The 19,116-nt window shown below is 41.1% G+C and overlaps 1 protein-coding gene across 4 annotated transcripts in view; it reads right to left on the reverse strand.

The window, feature by feature from the left end:
- Window positions 1-19,079, reverse strand: part of CDK8 (cyclin dependent kinase 8) — a 40,905-nt gene extending 21,826 nt beyond the window's left edge. For 2 of the 4 annotated variants that reach the window (XM_081197975.1, XM_081197974.1), the window contains exons 1-4: window positions 18,571-19,050; window positions 4,199-4,274; window positions 3,492-3,602; window positions 701-841 (exon numbers count right to left, since the gene is read on the reverse strand). In XM_081197975.1, the coding sequence (XP_081054101.1) occupies window positions 701-841; window positions 3,492-3,602; window positions 4,199-4,274; window positions 18,571-18,704 (462 nt within the window). In that variant the 5' untranslated portion in view covers window positions 18,705-19,050. The other 2 variants (XM_081197976.1, XM_081197977.1) reach the window with 2 other exon arrangements.
- Between the last annotated feature and the right edge of the window lie 37 nt (window positions 19,080-19,116).

Consider the following 19,116-nt stretch of genomic DNA (forward strand, 5'->3'; position numbering starts at 1 on the left):
AGCTTAGGCAAATATACAAATTTGTGGGGGAGGGTCTTCTGTGGCGCTTAGGCAAAACAGTACCATCATGTTCAGAGGCACTCAATTTCAGACTGCCAGATGCTAAGGGCAAACATCATAGATGGCTATCTCTACCATTCTGGTTGTGAATCTTTAAGAGCTATCTGGCTAGCAATTACCATATATAGCAACAGTGATAAACTGTATCAGGAATGGGAAGCTGTGGTCCTCCAGGTGTTCTGAACTACAACACCTATTATCCTTTATCACTGACCATGTTGGCTAGGGCTGATAAGAATTAAGAGTTTAATAACATCTGGAGGGCCACAGGTTCTCAATCCCTGAACTAGACATCTCTCTGGTCTGACCCACTAAGGCAATTCTTAGATTCTTAAAAAGCTTGCACAGAAAATTAGACTTGTTAAATATTTCCCCCATAAAATCCGAGAGTTTCAAATATGCAGTCATGCTTAATTTTGCTCTTAATGTGCCCTGTTTGCTAAAGAGGCAATGTAAAAGCACCTATGGGAAGAGGCCATTTTCTTTTCCAGAAATACACATTATTCATTAGACATTTATAGTGCCAAATTACAAATTAAAACAAATCGTTAGTGCCTCGGTACCTGATATCCTCTATGAAACACTAGCACTACATATAAGTCTTATACCCATTTCTAATCCCCACTGTAGATATACTTACCAAATCCCTGTGTAACACCCAGTTAGCATGTAGGTAATGAATACCATCTAGGATTTGATATAATAGAGATTTCACCATTCCCCGAGGTAACTGAACTGGCTTCTTGTTTGCTTTAGAAGCTCTGTGAAACTTTATTATGTGCTGAAAAATAGAAAACAAGCATAGTTAATAATGACTGGTACAAATATTTTGATGCAATGCTTCAGCAAATAAAATCCTCCTGGGTTCATTAACCAGTATGGCATTTCTTGGGATTTGAACAAAATCATGTATAATTCTCCACAGAATTAACCATCCCCCATTTAGTTAAGCACTGTGTTCATGTTTAGTGCTTTAGCTTCATATTACTATTATCTTCTCATCTTAATTTTATCTATCTTGTATACCACATTGTGTTAGTATTATACTCTCCTCACGCTCACAAACCCCTTTTGCCATCTTTTGATTATTTAATAGGGTGTTTTATTATTTTTAATAAGATTTGAATAATGCTTTTTCATAATGCAATAAGCAAAGAAACTAAACAAAAACAAAGAGACCATATCTTGAAGACTTCATTCTAAAATTGTATTTCTCTATTCACACTATAAAGATGTGACTACTGTATAACCATGTTAAAGAATGAAAAACTATTCATACGGTAAAGGTCAAATATATACCTGAAACATGATTTGTTCAGGAGCTTCACAAGCAGACCTGCACACATTTATAATGCTATGAATCTATGCATTTCCACCTTATCGACTGTACAGCCATTTTTTACTCATAAACTAAAGCTTCCAGCACAATTTAAGTCTAAAAGGAAAACACTTTTAAACAATTTTTTAGTCCATCTCTTTAAAATTTCATCCATCTTGACAATCTGACCCAAGCTTACTGATAGCAATAACAATAATAAAGTCTTTAAAGTTCATTCGTCAGGGATCAAAGTTCCTTTAACTTCTTTGGATACTGCATACATATTGTTTAAGGGTCCAACATTTCTCATCTGATCCTTGAAACTAAGGTTCAAGTTAAAATCTAAGAATTATATTTTATAAGACCGACTACTGTAAAAATAGAGAAAGAGAAGTAAGACTTTATAAAGAACCACTATGAAAGAGATTAACATTTTTGTCAGGGCCTTTGTGAGGAAGAACACATACAAACCATGCAGGAGATAAAAAATAAGTGTTCTTCTCATGTTTGCATCCATACATTATGCTGGAATTGCCAAGTACCTTGCAAATATGAACAGACAGGTGTCTAAATTGTGGGATATACAACCAACATGCTCAAATCTAATTAATGCATGAAGGCCTGCCAGGCTTAGCTAGGTCATACTCCCTCAACCTTGGAAGAAAGGGCTACCAAACTCTGTTCTCTTTTTCCTTTCCACCATGCGAACCCAACCATTAAGAATGCTTAAGCTGGATGCTCCAGGCTTGGACTGTGTGGCTTTAGCAAGCCATCTTTGTGTATCAATAAAAATAATTTAGAAACCCATAGCATTTTGGAAAGTAAGTTGTGCTGCCTGTTTTTTATTGCTGCTGCATGGAAAAGAACATGAATCTGACCTTTAAGGAGTTTGTAAGTAAACCATTTTTAACTTACTATATGTGTGGTTTATTTCTATGCTAAGGGAAGTGGAGAACTTTGGAAGAAGCTTAAAAGGGGTTATTTTAAAGGTCTAACAGCCTATATTTCCACAGTTTACTTTGCTGCATGTTTTGTGATTTTAAACATCTGCTGGGGCTCTCTCACCAAAGAGTACCGTATTTTTCCATGTATAAGACGCCCCCATGTTTAAGACCAGGGGTCAGCAAACTTTTTCAGCAGAGGGCCGGCCCACTATCCCTCAGACCTTGTGGGGGTCAGACTATATTTTGGAGGGGGGGAAATGAACGAATTTCTATGCCCCACAAATAACCCAGAGATGCATTTTAAATAAAAGGACACATTCTACCCATGTAAAAATGGCAGGCAAGCCCCACAAATAACGCAGAGATACATTTGTACACGGAAAAATCCAGGGAATTCTCCTTTTATTCTTTAACAAATCACTACTAAAAACCCAACATAAATGAGGCTCCTCAAAATAAGGTCCAGCAACTGGGTCAATTAATTCCTTTGAAGGATGGTATTAGAGCTGCTCAGGACTTGCTTAAGAACCACTTTCAGGGACTAGAAGGCAGAATATTGGCCCAACCACATACATTCCCTTCTCCAAATCATCCCTCTGGCCAAACTAGTTGCTGACCCAGGCTCAAAGAACAACATCATGTAATTTTTGTGCTCATTAATGCTTGGTACCAACTTCTTTTCTTTTAGGCACAAGCAAAAACTTCACCAGGCACTGAAAAGTATTTATTGGGTCCTATTATTTTTTAAAAAGCAACAACAACAATGCCAACGGTTAATTGTGCTGTTATATGCTGATTGTTTTGTTTGCATTTATTGATGTTTATCTAAAAGATTTTAATGCAGTGTGATTCTTCATGTTCATAGTCCGTGACATTTAACTGATGCAGAATGCTTAAATATACAGTGGAAAAGAGTAGAGCTTCCCACACAGAAAACTGCCATGTTTGAAGCAATGTGTGAAGTTGCCCCAAATCAAGGACAAATGTGTATTTCAAAGAATGAAAATGAAAGGAACACTGTGTACTATGGAGTGGTTTACACATCACTTGGGTCTTTTCTTTCCTTGTAGCATGCTTCAGAGATGAGCAATCTGCTGCAGGACCAATTTATTGGTTTCCAAACAATAGTAACCATAGCCCATTACCTGCTAACAAACAGACTTCCTTACCCAAAGGTCATGTTCCGCATAGTCAAAGAGAAGCCACACTTTTCTATCGGCATGAGACAGAAACACTTTTTGCAGAGAAATTACATTTGGATGTTTCAGCTCCCGAAGCAGCTGTAAAACAAATGCTATCCATTAGGAAGGTGTTCACACACAAGCCAGAAAATAGAATCGACAATTCTTTTTATAATTTTAAGTTCTTTAAATATGCTGGTTTTTCAGAATTAATCTTTGATGCTCTTAATCCACAACAAAGAATGAATGAACAAAAGAAAAGAAAAAAGAATATGGGCTTCATTTTAATTAAAGAGGTATAAAGAGTTTATGTCTATAAAGACATAAACCAGACTACAACTAGGTCAAATGTACCTCCCTCGGGATGCAATGATGCTACTGAAATTATGCTTATACAAATCATGGCATTATGCACTAATCAACTGCAGTTTCCATATAGCATCACACAAAGCTCCTGTATAACAAATCAGACAATTGTACACACTCACTGGACTGGCAGAAACTCTCCGGGGTTTCAGACAGGGGTCTTTCCCAATCCTACCTGGAGATGCAGCGAATTGAATTGTATTTTAATATAAAGCTTTTAGATGCAATATGTACTGTATCTTCCATATATGAAAATGTATTTCAAGTGGCCATAACTGAAATTATATTCACTAATGAAAAAGGCTTAATTTACCATTAAAATTACTTACTGCTATTTCTCTGCATGCAGACATAGAAATTCCAGTACCTTCTATTTGCTTTAGAGCATAATCTTTATCATCTTTCCTGTGAAAGAGAGAACAATCTTCAAAAAGTGCACTGTAAACTCAAAAGTAGCCTTATGAGCACTATTTAGAATCAAACACACAATTAAGTGTTTCGAATGGGAACAGAAGCCAAGCAAGTATAGAAAAATATTTAGAGTTGAATTTTAAACTGAATACATGAGAGTCCAATCTGACCACAAAACCTCCCACCCCAGAAAGAAATATTTGTCCTGAAAACACTTATGCCGAATCATTCATAATTTTCTAACAAATAAAAGCGGAAAAAAGCAGTGCATAGACATGACTTTTGTGGTTGTCTATGCTTTCATCAGCAATGCAGTCTCTCATTTTCTAAGTGCTTTGACTTCATAGTTCTCTGGAGTAGCATTTAAATTGGGTTTCATAACAGAACACTCACCACACAGGTCATTCCAGGAATTTGGCTTTTGCAATGTTAAGATATTTTACAGCTTTCACAAAGTCAAAGTTTGATAAGGGAACTAACCCAGGTAAGAATGGGATAAATTTGTCTAACTGGGGTCCAGGGAACAGATCCTGCTGCATTGCTGAGACAGGGTGGGTGTGGGATCAAATGCTGAATTTATTCCCAGTCACTCAGATATAAACACATACCGTATTTTTCGCCCTATAGGACACACTTTTCCCCCTCCAAAAATTAAGGGGAAATGTGTGTGCATCCTATAGGGCGAATGCAGGCTTCAGGAAGCTATCCCCCCAGCCCGGCAAGCTCCGAGAGCGATGGCGAAGCTGCGACTTCCCCCCGTCCCCAGCCCCGCAAGCTCCCAGAGCGATGGCGAGGTTGCGCAACCTCGCCTTCGCTCCCGGACCCCCCGACCCCAGGCTAAAAACGAAGCCAGGACAGCGAACGGGATCCATCCCGCTTGCTGTCGTGGCTTCTTTGCTCTTTGGGGCTGGGGGGGGGGAATAAATTTTTCCCCCTTTATTTCCCTCCCAAAAAATAAGTGCGTCCTATGGGCCGGTGCGCCCTATAGGGCGAAAAATACAATACTTGAAATTGCCTCAGAAGTAAACAAACTGGTTCTGCAAAATTTAGTTGCATCTTTTAGAAGACATCTGAAGGCAGCCCTGTTTAGGGAAGCTTTTAATGTTTGATGTATCATTGTATTTTAATATTCTTTTGGAAGCCGCCCAGAGTGGCTGGGGAAACCCAGCCAGATGGGCGGGGTATAAATAATAAATTATTATTATTATTATTATTATTATTATTATCTTTGCTCACATTTTATGGCATATGCTTAAACTTTACCCCAATATGGCCTAGATCCAGAAATCTAATGAGTGCGACTCACAAGTCACTTTGTTGGGGGCAGGAAGTTATTTGCTCATTTTCTCTTCTTCTGTTAGCCCCCAAAGGCTGGGGGACCCTTTAGGACAGTGTGGAAGGTGACACGGGGCGCTACAGGGAAAATCAGAAACACTATCACCAGAAACAGCCCCCACTGGATCAGAAATACCTGCACAAACAGAAGGACACCTTACACTTGCAGAAAAGCAAGTCTGGATCTGACCCAATGTCTTTACACAGTGCATTTCAGCAGGTTTCCAAGGAAGCTAAAGTTAAAAATATTCAAGTTGCATTTGTTCCTATGGGAGGCAGTTAAGCATATGCTATGCAATGAAGAATTTATAAGGCTATTTTACGGGGAGCTACAAAATTCTTGTTTAACATGACAGCAGAGAACATAGGTAATGCTGAATGCAGAAGCCAAGTGAAGAATAATGGGCAGCAACATATGAACATTTCCTTCAGGCTTCATTTTGAACCTGATGTTTTTGTAGCACTTGGACATGATTTTCAAGAAGCAGTGAAGTACTGGGAGGACAAATATAATAGTCAATGGCAGTATATGGTTAAGTGTCTGGCATGAGGAGAAACATGCTAACTTTTAAGGCGCACTGTCGCCTTTTGTAGGGACTCTGAGTAGACTAAGCAAAGTAGGTGCTTCTACACTGTTGACTAAGTAACAGCTTGCACTCATAGTCATTTTTGGACTTTAGCTAGCAAAAGTATTATTATTCATTAAATGTGTATGCTGCCCTTCACCCGCAGATCTCAGGGTGGTTCACAATAGTAGGAGGCTGCGCAAACAGTTTGTTGGGTTATTGGGATCACTTCCAACCCCAAAGACTGTCAACTCATTTTCCTTCCCCTAACACAGAATCCACAATTCCCAGGATTCTAAACTGGTTGCTAGATTGCAGGCTTCATATCAAATTTCACACAAAGAACTTTAGAAGATTAGCAGCTCAAAATCTGGACAACTATAAGGAAATAATACTTAATGCCACTGGAAGACATTCAGGTTTTTAATTCTGTTGGAACATTAAACCTGGTATGGTCAACCTTAATTCCTGGAACCAAGACAGCTACAAATGAATTAAAAGAAGCTCAGGGTGTTGTATGTGGTTTCCCCATCTTAGCCTCACAGCAGCCCTGTAACTAAGCTCAAGAGACAAAGCAACGGTTAGAAGCATAGTAAACTTTATGACTCCCACACGGTAACCACTACATCATAATGGCTCTTGCCTTTGGCAGGATATTACCAATATGTTCTAATACACTGTTAATTAGAAAGTTGCATCAGCCTTGATTAAGGAAACATGCACTTTGCAATCTAATACTTAAAACCATTATCTATCTCACAAAGAGGCAATAATTCAAGATGATACTGCATCACAGTACTAAATAAAGATGTTCTCCCAGGATGTGGTCACATAGCTTGTTACCTTTCCTACCTGCCTTCATACTAACTTTATGGTATAAATGTAACTTCCTCCACGTTGCCTGTTACACAAAGCAAGCACCTGTGGTTTTAAAGCTGCCTTATTGAGAAATGAGATCAGAAATAGGGCCGTCTCTCATTTTTCTGACAGAACAGAAAAGCCACAGAAGTGTCACATTAAGTTTCTTTACTCAGTTTGCCAAAAGGCACTACAGTACCTGAAATCACACTTGAAATTTCAGATTTTGAACAAAACAAAACAAAACAAAACAAAATCCGGTCCCAGAGCACAGCCTGAAAGCACAGGAGAACTCTAGTGTTGCTGAAGTTAAGGAGGTGTCTGTCTGATCAGTGCCTCAAGAGATTGATGCCTCATGTATGCCACCTTGGGTTCCAGGTTGGAAGAAATGAGAGATACAAATGTATATTTATTAATATTAATAATTATAATTTCCTGGGTGGGATTCTGAATTTTAAATTTAATTTTAAAGAGCGTATGATGGGGTATGATGGGAAAAGCATATACAACACCCTGAGCTTCTTGGAAGAAGTGAAAGATTTAAATGTACACGATCAATAAAACCCCTGGTGTTGATTTTCTGGTCTTTGCTTAATTAATCTAGGTCTGTTGTAGCTGCTCTTAAATAATATAAGCCAGGACTTGTGATTCTTCATTCTTCCCCCGAATGGATGGTGAGAAACAGAATATTGGCCTTCTAAAACTGCCTTCTTTCTTTCTTTTAATTCGCTTGTAGATGTCTTGGTTCCTATCTTCACTGGAAGTCCATGAGTTCTAGCACTATGAGTCAAACTTTTCTTTGACTACTTTCTCCAAGATATGCAGAATTTGATAAACCTATATCATGTCACCTCTTACTCGCCTTTACTCCCGACTAAAATTGTACATAGTTCTGATCATCTCACCTCAAAAAGGATATTGTAGAGTTGGGAAAGGTTTCTTCTATGATGAAAGGTTGCAGCATCTAGCCATCCACTACAACCACAAGGTTTCATCCTAGTCAGTCATCACCAGTTCAGACCACATAAGTGTATGTGTGAAATAAGGCTTTTGCCCCAAGATGTATTATTTTATACTTGTTTACATTGAATCGCATTTGCCATTTTACTGCCGATTCACTCAATTATGAGAGAACCTGTTGAAGCTTTTCACAACTGCTTTTTGCTTAAGCCACTTTGAACAATTGGGTATCATTGGCAAATTTTGCTATGTTACTGTTCACACCAAGGCTAAATCATTTATGAACAAGTTAAAAAACAATGGTCCCAATACTAAAGCCTAGGGGACTCTATGTTCTACATCCCGTCCATTTACAGTGGTACCTCGGGTTAAGGACTTAATTTGTTCCGGAGGTCCGTTCTTAATCTGAAACTGTTCTTAACCTGAAGCACCACATTAGCTAATGGGGCCTCCTGATGCTGCCGGAGCACGATTTCTGTTCTCATCCTGAAGCAAAGTTCTTAACCCGAGGTACTATTTCTGGGTTAGCGGAGTCTGTAACCTGAAGCGTATGTAACCCGAAGTACCACTGTATTTCTACTCTTTGTTTCCTATTTCTTACCTAGTCCCAAATCCATAAGTGGACATCCTCTTACTCCATGACTTACTTAGGAGTCTTTGAGAAGGAAGAAAAAGTCTGCCTAAAAGTCATGTGGGAGCAGGAACGGGGGAGAGAAACACACAAACCTAACACTTAATTCTGGCTCTCAGACTTGCCTACATAGCACTAAACCAAGGGTGGGGAACTGGGTTCAGCCAGTGGGCCAGAGCCACAGCACCACTACTTGTCACTTTGTCAGGTAGGAAGGGCAGTCCACCAGTTGTCAGTAACAGTACATCGTATGATGTCAGGTGATTCAACTTCAAAAGGAAAAATCAAGAACTCCAGAATAAAGTTGTCAAATTCAAATACAACCACTTCCACAAGCATCAGAAGAGAAATAACTAAGTACACAATTTAGACTGCAATCTCAATTATTTGTTTTCAATTTACCTGCCATGTGCCCAACATCATATGACATCAGGTGATAAGACAGATGTGTGGTTTGGGCCAAACTATGCTGTGGACCAAATGGGGAGGTCCATTTGGCCTCATTAGGCTTGTGGGGTAGAGATTCTCAACTGTTGCACTAAAACGTGACTGAGTGATTGTTAGCAAGACTTGATTTTTTGCAACTAAACTGACATCTTCACTGTGATAGAAGTTACTGGCTAATGCTCCAATAAGCAAGTTATTTAACATAGAAGAATGCAAAGAAACTCTCAAAAACTAGAAAGTGCAACTAATCTGCATGCCATTTTGATCAAGGTAGGTGCTAACTCATAACTGAGGATTAGCTGCACTTAAAGTTTAAGGTTCTTATTTTCGTAATCTGTTGTCTTGAACAATGCACTTCAAACTATATCTATTAGTTTCATGTAAATATTAAAAAGCACACAGTGGAAAAGACAACATGAAATCCTGTATACATTTCTCAGCACCACTTTCTGGAATTGCCCTGCAAGACAAAATCAGAACCTGAAAGCCATACAAAAGTCTAGAGAGAGAAGTTCATGTTTAAGTTAACAGATGACCTCATTTATGTAAATATTAAACAAAAAGGGAGGATATTGAGAAAGACTTGCACCTGCCCTTGAAAAAAATCTTGATATTTATTAACTGCTACATAATTGTCACATTTGCAACAATTCTGAGTTCCCAGAAATACATTTTTCCTCTTTTTTCAACTCCCAGCTCTCATCTCTTTTACTGCTTAGACACAGCTGCTAGTTACTGGACATAGCAGTTCATGTGCATAAGACAAAGACTGTCTTTGTTTAGAGAACACAAATATTCATAGTTTGAGAACTATGCAAACTGTTGATCTTTCCGTTTTCAAGAGAGAATAGGTACTGTCCAAGTATGCCATAGCCTGTAGACCCACTGAAATCAATGGACTTAAACTACTTAAGTTCACTGATTTCAGTGGGTCTGCTGTTTATGGCTAAAGCTGGATAACACCCAAAAGAGGGATAGCACCAGGCTTCAGATGGCCAATGCCTCCATCCTTCTTTCTGCAGCATACTCTTTCACCCTGCTACTGCCTATTCTTCCTGCTCTCTGCCTACACCCATTTTACTTAAAGAAAGAGAATTCACTGGTGCAGTAAGCAGCAGCAATGTGGATAGCTTCTTTGCCACCTCCTCAGCACTTGACTCTGAGAAAGGAGCCAAAGGGGTTCTTCTTCAGTGACAGTGAGCCATTCTGGGTGAGGTGACCAGGAGAATACCTGTGCCACTGCTAGGGTTTGCCTCAGCAATTAATTTAAACCCCCCCTCTGGTCTTTCTAGCAGTCATGGCAAACCACAGTTGCAGCACAGGCATCGCCCAGAATTTCTGGCTCTGAGAAGGAACCCCTTGACGCCTTCTCAGAGCTCAGGCAAGGCAGCTGAGGGGGCCAGGCAGCTAACTGGCTGTTGTGGATGCAAGCAGAGTTTGAAAGCCAAGCAATGCCTCAGCAGGTCACCTGGGCCTGGCAGTAAGGCCCTTCTGAGACCTGGGACCCTCAACCAATGCCCAACCTGGCTGTCGACCACTGATACCAGGCCTGACCCAATAAGTGTAGGTTGAACTCGCTTCTTTTCAAGCTTAATTTTAACTAGGTTATTTAGAAAATAAAAATATATATTATATGCCTTAAAAAAGCAATCATTTATCATACACACTGCGTAATAAAAGGCAGGCACAAAGTAAGAGGAGATAAGATCAACAGTATGAAAGAGAAAGGGAACCATTTAGCATAGAATGGAGGAAAATAGGGTCGTGGCCAGTACACAGAATGGTAAACACCATTTGTTTAGTGTGTTGCATGGTGCTCTGTACGAGAGAGCATAACATGCAGGGAACCTAAAATAAGCAAGAAGGAATTATTTGCTGCACACAACCAAATTGTTAAGCTTACTTACTGCCAAAGTGCTGGTGACAGTCAACAACATAAACAGGATCAAAAGGACTAAAAAGGCTTTAAAGGATATTAAGTTCTATTAATGGCGATAGTATTATGGTCAGAGTACACCTGGTGCATTGCAAACCAACCTTCACCCATCATGAAAACATGCCTTGAAAAGCACTGAAGACAGTGCCTGAAATCAGGCTAGTGAACAGAACCTAGCAAATCCAATTTTGCTTGAGCTATATTAAGGTTAATAGAATTAAGAATGTATATTCTCTTACCGCTAAATGCTTCAAAATATTAAAAATATATCTGCATCATACAATTATCTGAAACTAGATCCTCCTGGATACAGTGACAAGCTTGATGGGTCCTTCATTTAAATAAGAAAGAACATTACAGTGGTACCTCTGGTTGCGAACGGGATCCATGCCGGAGGCCCGTTTGCAACATGAAAGGAACGCAACCCCCAGCAGCGCGTCTGCGCACGCGCGGGTTGCGATTCGCTGCTTCTGTGCATGACGTCATTTTGCACATCTGCGCATGTGGCGAAACCCGGAAGTAACCCTTTCCAGTACTTCCGGGCCATCGCGGGACGCAACCTGAAAAAATGTAACAAGAAGCAAACGTAACATGAGGTATGACTGTACTCTAAAGTTCCTAATCATGACCATTTTCACAGATGCTGCATAAGATAATGATCTGGAATTTGAAAATTCCGTATGAAAGATAGTAGGTCATTTATTAAGACTGAGGGCCAAACCAGGCAAGTCACCATTCACAGAATAAGCAACTGCATTAATGGCTTCTTAAAGTAATTAGCAGTGCAGGGACCCTGATCTGGATCAAGAAACTAGTGTGGGACAGGGTAGGGACACTTTAGCCCTTTGCCCCCACTTGTGATCTCAGTCTTGATCAGTCCCTGCCCTCCACAACTGCTATTTTACTTTTTAAAAGCTGGAAATTCTGTCTTGCCTGGTTTGGCCCTGACTTCTATATAATTGGTTTGTAGCTAAAATTCTGGAAGTACCTTATGCACACTCTTATTTCAGATATGCAATTAGTTGTGTACATGTGATTTAATAGTTCAAAGTCACTGATCATTTCATTCCTTAACAGCTTTTTAAAATTTATATGTTTAAGTCAAAACCCCTATATGAAGCTCAGTTTTTGTGACTGTTTTAAAGCACAAGTAACTCCATTTTAAATACAAGGTCCCAGGTTCAATCTCTGGCATATGTACCTAAAATGCCTCATGCAGCAGCTCTAGGAAAGATATTGGAGAGCCACTGTTGTAAAGGGCTAGATGGACCAATAGTTTGAGTCAATAAAATGTGTAATGTTTGGGCTTAAACTGCTAGTTGTCACAGGTGATGGATCTGCTAAATAGATCTGCTAAGCAGTTAAAAACCAAGAAGAAAGGAGTGTAAATAAACAGATGGTTTTACCCTAGGGAGACAGACCCAAGGATGTGTGATGAGTATGTTTTATTTCCAGTCACTCAATTCTTAATATTGCACTGGCTGTTTAAAAATACAGTAGAAGTGCTTATGAACTAAATCAAGTTTTTGTGTGTCTTGGGATTTTTCTTTTCTGAACCATCTGAAGTTTAACTGTCAAGACTGGATGACCAGGTAATCAATGTTCATGTTACTCGGGGGTGGCAGCAAGGGGGAACACTCACCAAGTGTTTTAGAAGGCTGTTGGTGTTGTGTCAAGTCTCAACTAAAGTTCGGAGGGTTCAAGACTTTAAAAAGGCCCCCTCCTTACTTCCCCATTCTCAATAACTTAAGCACTGGAGGTATCAGAATACACTGTCCATTCATATAACAACTAAACCAACTACAAAGCAGCAAATTTGTTGCAATGACAACTGTATCAGATTGTCACAGTTGTGTGCACTCAAAGCCATCTTACATGATCCTAAAATAGTCACAGAACCTGCTCTGAATGGGTTCACACTGCTATCCCTTAAGAATCAGGTCCACAGCTTGGGAGCGCTTCTAGATCAGGTACCACTCCTGGATTTCCAAGAATTAACATTGGCTAGGAACACTTTATACCAGCTTTGGCTAGTATGCCAATTGCACCCTCCGTTTCCTAGACAAAAAAAGATGTGCCACTAATGCTTTTAAAACATCCATATTAGAATACTGTGATTTGTTTATCTCTGAAGAGCATTTGGAAACCTAAATGATTCAAATGCATCTGTCAGAACTATAAACTGAAGTCTGTGGTATGGAGCACAGCATTCCACTATACTGCCTCATCTTCACTGACTCTTATTTGGTTTCCATTCAGAGAGCTAGCTTTGACTCTAAACATTATTGTACCTTAAGGTACAATATTAAGGTACTTCCTTCTGTGGGTACTCCTCCCACAGAAACTCCTATTCATTTAGTTCAGCATCATATCCTGTTATGTGTTCCCTTGTTATCCAAGGTGTGGTGAGTGGTTATATAAGCAAAAGTACTCCTCACTCAGGGAAATCCTTTCTAAAAGAGGGCCACTTGGTTTCTTAACTGCTTGGGCTTTAGGGGACTACAGATATTTCAGAGAGTTTTTTAAAAAAATGATAAAGTATTGCCTTGCAGCCTTTCTCAACCTGTGGGTCCCTAGATGTTGTTGAACTACAACTCCCATCACCCCTAGCTAGCAAGGCCAGAGCACAGGAATGCTGGGAGTTGTAGTCCAACAACATCTGGGGGCCCACAGGTTGAGAACTGCTGCGAGACTTGCTAGCTATTGATCCTGCTCCTTTAAATGTTTGTCTTATGTTTACTTTTTTATTCATTTTCTATCACTGTTAAGCCATCAGTGTATAGCAAGATGGGATAATTGTTAAAATGTGAAATAACTCAAGATACTGCCCTCAAGACTGCTATGGCAGGAAAAGCCACCATCTGGTGAATGCATAGAACTGGGTGTTGGAGTAGAGTGTTCCTGGGAGAAAACAGCTTTTTTGGAGCAACACTACGTTAATAAAAATATGGGAGATGTTTCAAAAGCGTTGCAAATGACACACAGCAAAACACAACTTACCCGACCTACTTCCCTTGCAGGAGCTGTATTAGCATACAAAGCTATCAGTCATGGATTCTGCACTTAAAATAACTAAGAAGTTGCTTTTGTAGTTATGACGATCCCTTTTTATTTTGATTGAACTGGAGAACACTTTCAAAAATCTAATATGCACATCATATAAAAAACACACAACCACATTATATTGGATATTTTTTGCACATTGAAACTGGCAAGTAAAAAGAGCACCACTAGAGTAACCTAAAGAAATAATTCAATATTCATACATGGAACACTAGCTACATTTAAATTACAAGCGACTCTTAAGTTATTCGGCAGTTATGCCAAAATCACATATAGTCAAAACAAAATGGGTTCAATGGCTGGTGGGATTGCCAAAGTCTTTTTTCCCAGATGCCTGCCCACTTTCTGTCCCCTTTTATTGATTTATTTTTATTTTGATGAGTACATAAAGCTGATTGCACACAAGTTAAATGTACGTAAGCTGCAAGTTACCTATAGTTTTTAAAGGAAACTGAAAGCTATTAAGTTTAGAATACAGTAGTACCTCGGGTTAAGTACTTAATTCGATCCTGAGGTCTGTACTTAACCTGAAACTGTTCTTAACCTGAAGCACCACTTTAGCTAATGGGGCCTCCTGCCGCTGCGCCGCCGGAGCACGATTTCTGTTCTCATCCTGAAGCAAAGTTCTTAACCTGAAGCCTATTTCTGGGTTAGCAGAGTCTGTAACCTGAAGCGTATGTAACCTGAAGCGTATGTAACCCGAGGTACCACTGTAATATTGAACTGAACTTAAAAATTTATTATTCACATAGAAACCAATACCAAGTAGCACACAGGATTGAGGTGTAATTTATACATTAATCACAACAGAAGATTGTTTCAAAGCATTTTGCTGATCATTGTGAGTTTCAAGGAGATGCTGAACCCCTGAAAGACCTCAACTTAGATTGGTAGGGATCACTAAAACTGCCTCCTTTCCACTTCTGCTGACTGATGCCTTCCATTAATTTCCACCAATGGACAGTCACCATTGGATGACACTGTTGACCTTTAAAGGGTAAGCTGTCTGAGCAGCAACAGGTTTGCCCTCAAGAACTGTAAATACTTTAGTGTCAGTTTTTATCAAGATTTACATCATTAGAGTAATTTGCACAAACGTGTAATATAGAATAGCAAGTTATTTTATGTATGGTGGCACATACAAAGGCATAATTGCCTTTCACAGAATCACATAACTGTTGAGCCGAAATGAACCCTAAGGGTCAACTAGTCCAGCCCCCTGCAATGCAGGAATCTCAACTAAATCATACATGACAGATAGCCACCTAGAGAATCACAGATGGGGGGAGAAGGAAACCAAGTTCGTTCAAAAGTCAATATGCTCCTGTGAATGTCATTTACAGAAATGCTCTACACATTGCATATACTCATGTGTAAATAATCAGAAAGCAAGTTGGGTTTATAAATAATCAAACTAAGGTTTAAATAGTTCTGCTGACTTGCCAGGGAAAGATTCTTCGACACAAAAGAAACAGTCATGTCTTTCAAATACAGTGGTGCCTCGCAAGATGAAAAGAATCCGTTCTGTGATTCTCTTCGTCTAGCGGTTTTTTCGTCTTGCGAAGCAAGCCCATTGAAGGATTAGCGGATTATCTGCTGATCGGATCAGCTGATAAGCGGCTTAGCGGCTTAGAAAAAGGGGGGGAGGAAAAAAAACCAGCAGGAACTCGCAAGACATTGTCGTCTTGCGAAGCAAGCCCATAGGAAATTCGTTTTGCGAAGCACCTCCGAAACGGAAAACTCTTTCGTCTAGCAAGTTTTCCGTCTTGCGAGGCATTCGTCTTGTGGGGCACCACTGTACTAATTTTAAAGTCTTACCTACATACTTGTAATAGGGAAGTTTAATAGGCAAGCCTCAAAATTTTCTAATACAGTCATACCTCGGGTTGAAGTAGCTTCGGGATGAACATTTTTGGGTTGCACTCCGCAGCGACCCAGAAGTAACGGCGCACGTTACTTCCGGGTTTCACCGCTCGCGCATGAGATCAAAATGAATCACGCGCGGAAGCGGCGAATCACGACCCGTGCACGCACGGGTTGAGTTCACTTCAGGATGCAAACGGGGCTCCGGAATGGATCCCGTTCGCATCCAGAGGTACCACTGCAATGTATTTTTAAAATAAAGTGGATGAACATGCACTACATCCAGACTTTGGTTGTGAAGTTCATAAATACCTACCTACTTCAAAGCCACCAAAATGGCTTCAGGTCCAATTTGGGAAGCATGGTATCAGCATGTGGAACCTTAAAATACCCCTTTCTACATGAAACTACATGCATCCTTATGCATAGTGAGTGACCACCACACATGAAAACCTCCCCAGATTCCAACAGTCATGTGCAAATTGCATTTACCCTGGAAATACTAAGGTATCACTTGTTACTATAGAAAGCTCATTAAAGTGCAACACCCATAACCAGTATAAGAGAAATGAAGCAGGAGCTGCAGGATAAATCTGTTGTTAAAGATTCCACAATTCATAAACATTTAGAATATAAAATGCCCAGAAGTAATAAGAAATGCAGACTACTGGTTCTTATGGTTATAAAAATGCTAGGCTAGGTAATGCAACTTAGATTACAATTAATAGGTTATCTCTTGTTAACTGTGGGAAGCAAACTCCAATTCAATTTCTTTCCCCCACAGCTCTACTAAGAAAAAGGTAAAAGATGTATTTCAAAAGAAAAAATAAGCAAACCCTCTATGATGATTGGTATGTATCCTTCACAAAAGCAGTCAGCAAGGAAGTACAAAATGGTGACAAGCAAGTAATGAAAATCAAATGCAGGTTGGCAAAAAAAACAGAAACCGGGTGGGTCTGTAGAGCAATAAGTAGAGCAATTTATTTAACTGAGAGAGCTCTGTTTCAAAAGATTACACAAGAGGATTTCTACAGCTGGATGCATGCTGGCTGTCACTTATTGTATCTAATATAATAGGATGTTTTGTAAGGTATAAGATGAGAACTGCTAAAAAACCCCCACTAAAACCACAGTTACTAAGACGGCCAGGTATAAACTCAAGAATGTGCTAATCATGGAATGAGAGACAAGAGGCATTGTTTAGGAGAAAGCCACAGACATAACTCCACAAAGATAAGCAGGAAGAGACAGATTATGTTCTAAGATTATTTAAGGATCAGTTACCCCTTGCCACATTTTAGACTCTACCTAGTCTGATTATTAGAATATCAGTGCCTCATGCCTTCCCACATGCAAAGTTGCATGTGGGAAAGCAATTCTAAAGTGGTGGGAGGGGAAGACAAAAAGCCTCTAGGACTAGGTGATAACTATTTCTTAAGTGATTAAACTGAGGTAGAAATGCTGGGACCAATGACACTGAAAATAGATAAATAAATGGAGTATGAGGGACAAAGAAGTAATTAGTAATGAAACATGAGGTGGCAGACAAAAAGATAGGGAAGGAAGAAGGGATTAAGGAGGCAAAAAGAAGAGTAAGATAATTAGAAAAGAAATGGGAAGTACAGTAATACAAAACACATGGTGTATGCACAGAGATGCAGCAGGAGTTGCCAGGGGGTAGGGGTGAAGGTGGGACTTTCTTACAAGTAAAAACTAGAGCTCAATGGCAGAGCCTGTGCCTTTCCTGCAGTTGCACTCAGGTCCGTGGCACCTCCAGTTTTAAAAAGCATCAGCTGATGGGAAACACATTTCTCTGCCAGAGAGCCTGGAGAGATGTCCACAGTCAGAGCTAACAATACATATGAAATAGTCTAATACGGCATAAAGCAGCTTCCTATATTTCCTAGGACCTAGACAGAAAAAGCAGTCTTGTGACACCCTAGTGATGGTGGGGCACTACAGTTCCCACCATCCCAGACCATTGGAAAGGTTCACAACATCTAGAGGGCCAAACATGTGCCCTTACTCTACCTTACAAGCTAATAGAGTCGCTGTGGCATGAGCTTCAGTCCAAAAAAATCCGCATATGAACCTGTTAGCCCTTAGGGCGTCGTAAGGCTCTTTAAACACACGGACACGCTTGCCGTGAACAGACTTTAGGGAACTGCCCAAGTGGGATCTCCTCCTCACAAAAGCCAAGGTGGCGCCGGGGAGGGGGGAGAGTTTCACGCAGCCCCCCATCCACCCGGAGCGCGCTCTCAGCAAAGGCAGACAGCGTGGCAGACGGAAAACCCTCAGGGGCGGCTCCGAGGAGGAGGAAAAAGACCGCGGAGGGGGTTGGGGAGAGAAAAGAAAGGGAAGAAAGAAAGGCATTTGAGGGAAACGGAAAGCAGGGACCGGGGCGGGGAAAGGGAAGAATAAGAGACACCCCCCACCTCCGTGGGCTGAGGCGACCATCATGGCAAACTGCCCACCCGCCCGGAGTCCACCCCAAGCTAAATGGGCTGCACCGTTTGACGCTCCGTTGCAGCGGAATTCCCGGGTTTCCCTTTCGCTTTACGGTCACTGCACCACTGAATTTCGGCTCTGTCTCTGTGTGCGTATATGCGAGCCGCTCGCCCGTCCACTCACCCGTCTTTCCGCTTGGCCTTGTAGACGTGCCCGTAGGTGCCCCTGCCCACCTTGCAGCCCTCGTACTCGAAGAGGTCTTCCACGCGCTCGCGCTCCCCGGTCAGCTTCACCTTGAAGTCATAGTCCATCTTCATTCAGCGCCCGCACCCGCCGCCGCCTCCTCAGACGACACCCGGCCGTGAGGAGCCCCCGCCCGCCGCCGCCACAGGCACCAGGGAGGAGGAGAGGGAGAGGGTGAGGGAGAAGGAGGAGGAGGCCCCGCCGCCGCGACGCGGACCATCCAGGTGAAGGCGAGGGAGGGGGAGGGCGGCTGCCGCGTGCGCGGGGACCAGGCGCGAGCCGGAGCCGGTGCCTTGTGTGGGGAGGCGGCGGTTGCTGCTGCGGCGGCCGCTTCCCTCAGCCGCCTGAAGAACCCAACAGGCGAGTCGCTCGCGCGCGCACCACACACACACACACACAGAATAACACACAGCCGGTATCTCGCACCTCGGAATACGGCAGCCGCGCCTGACCACGCTGCTGCAAAACAAGAGCGTCGCAAAACCT

The sequence above is a fragment of the Podarcis bocagei genome, assembly GCF_964188305.1.
Source record: "Podarcis bocagei genome assembly, chromosome: 6".
In the NCBI taxonomy this organism is placed as follows: Eukaryota; Metazoa; Chordata; class Lepidosauria; order Squamata; family Lacertidae; genus Podarcis; species Podarcis bocagei.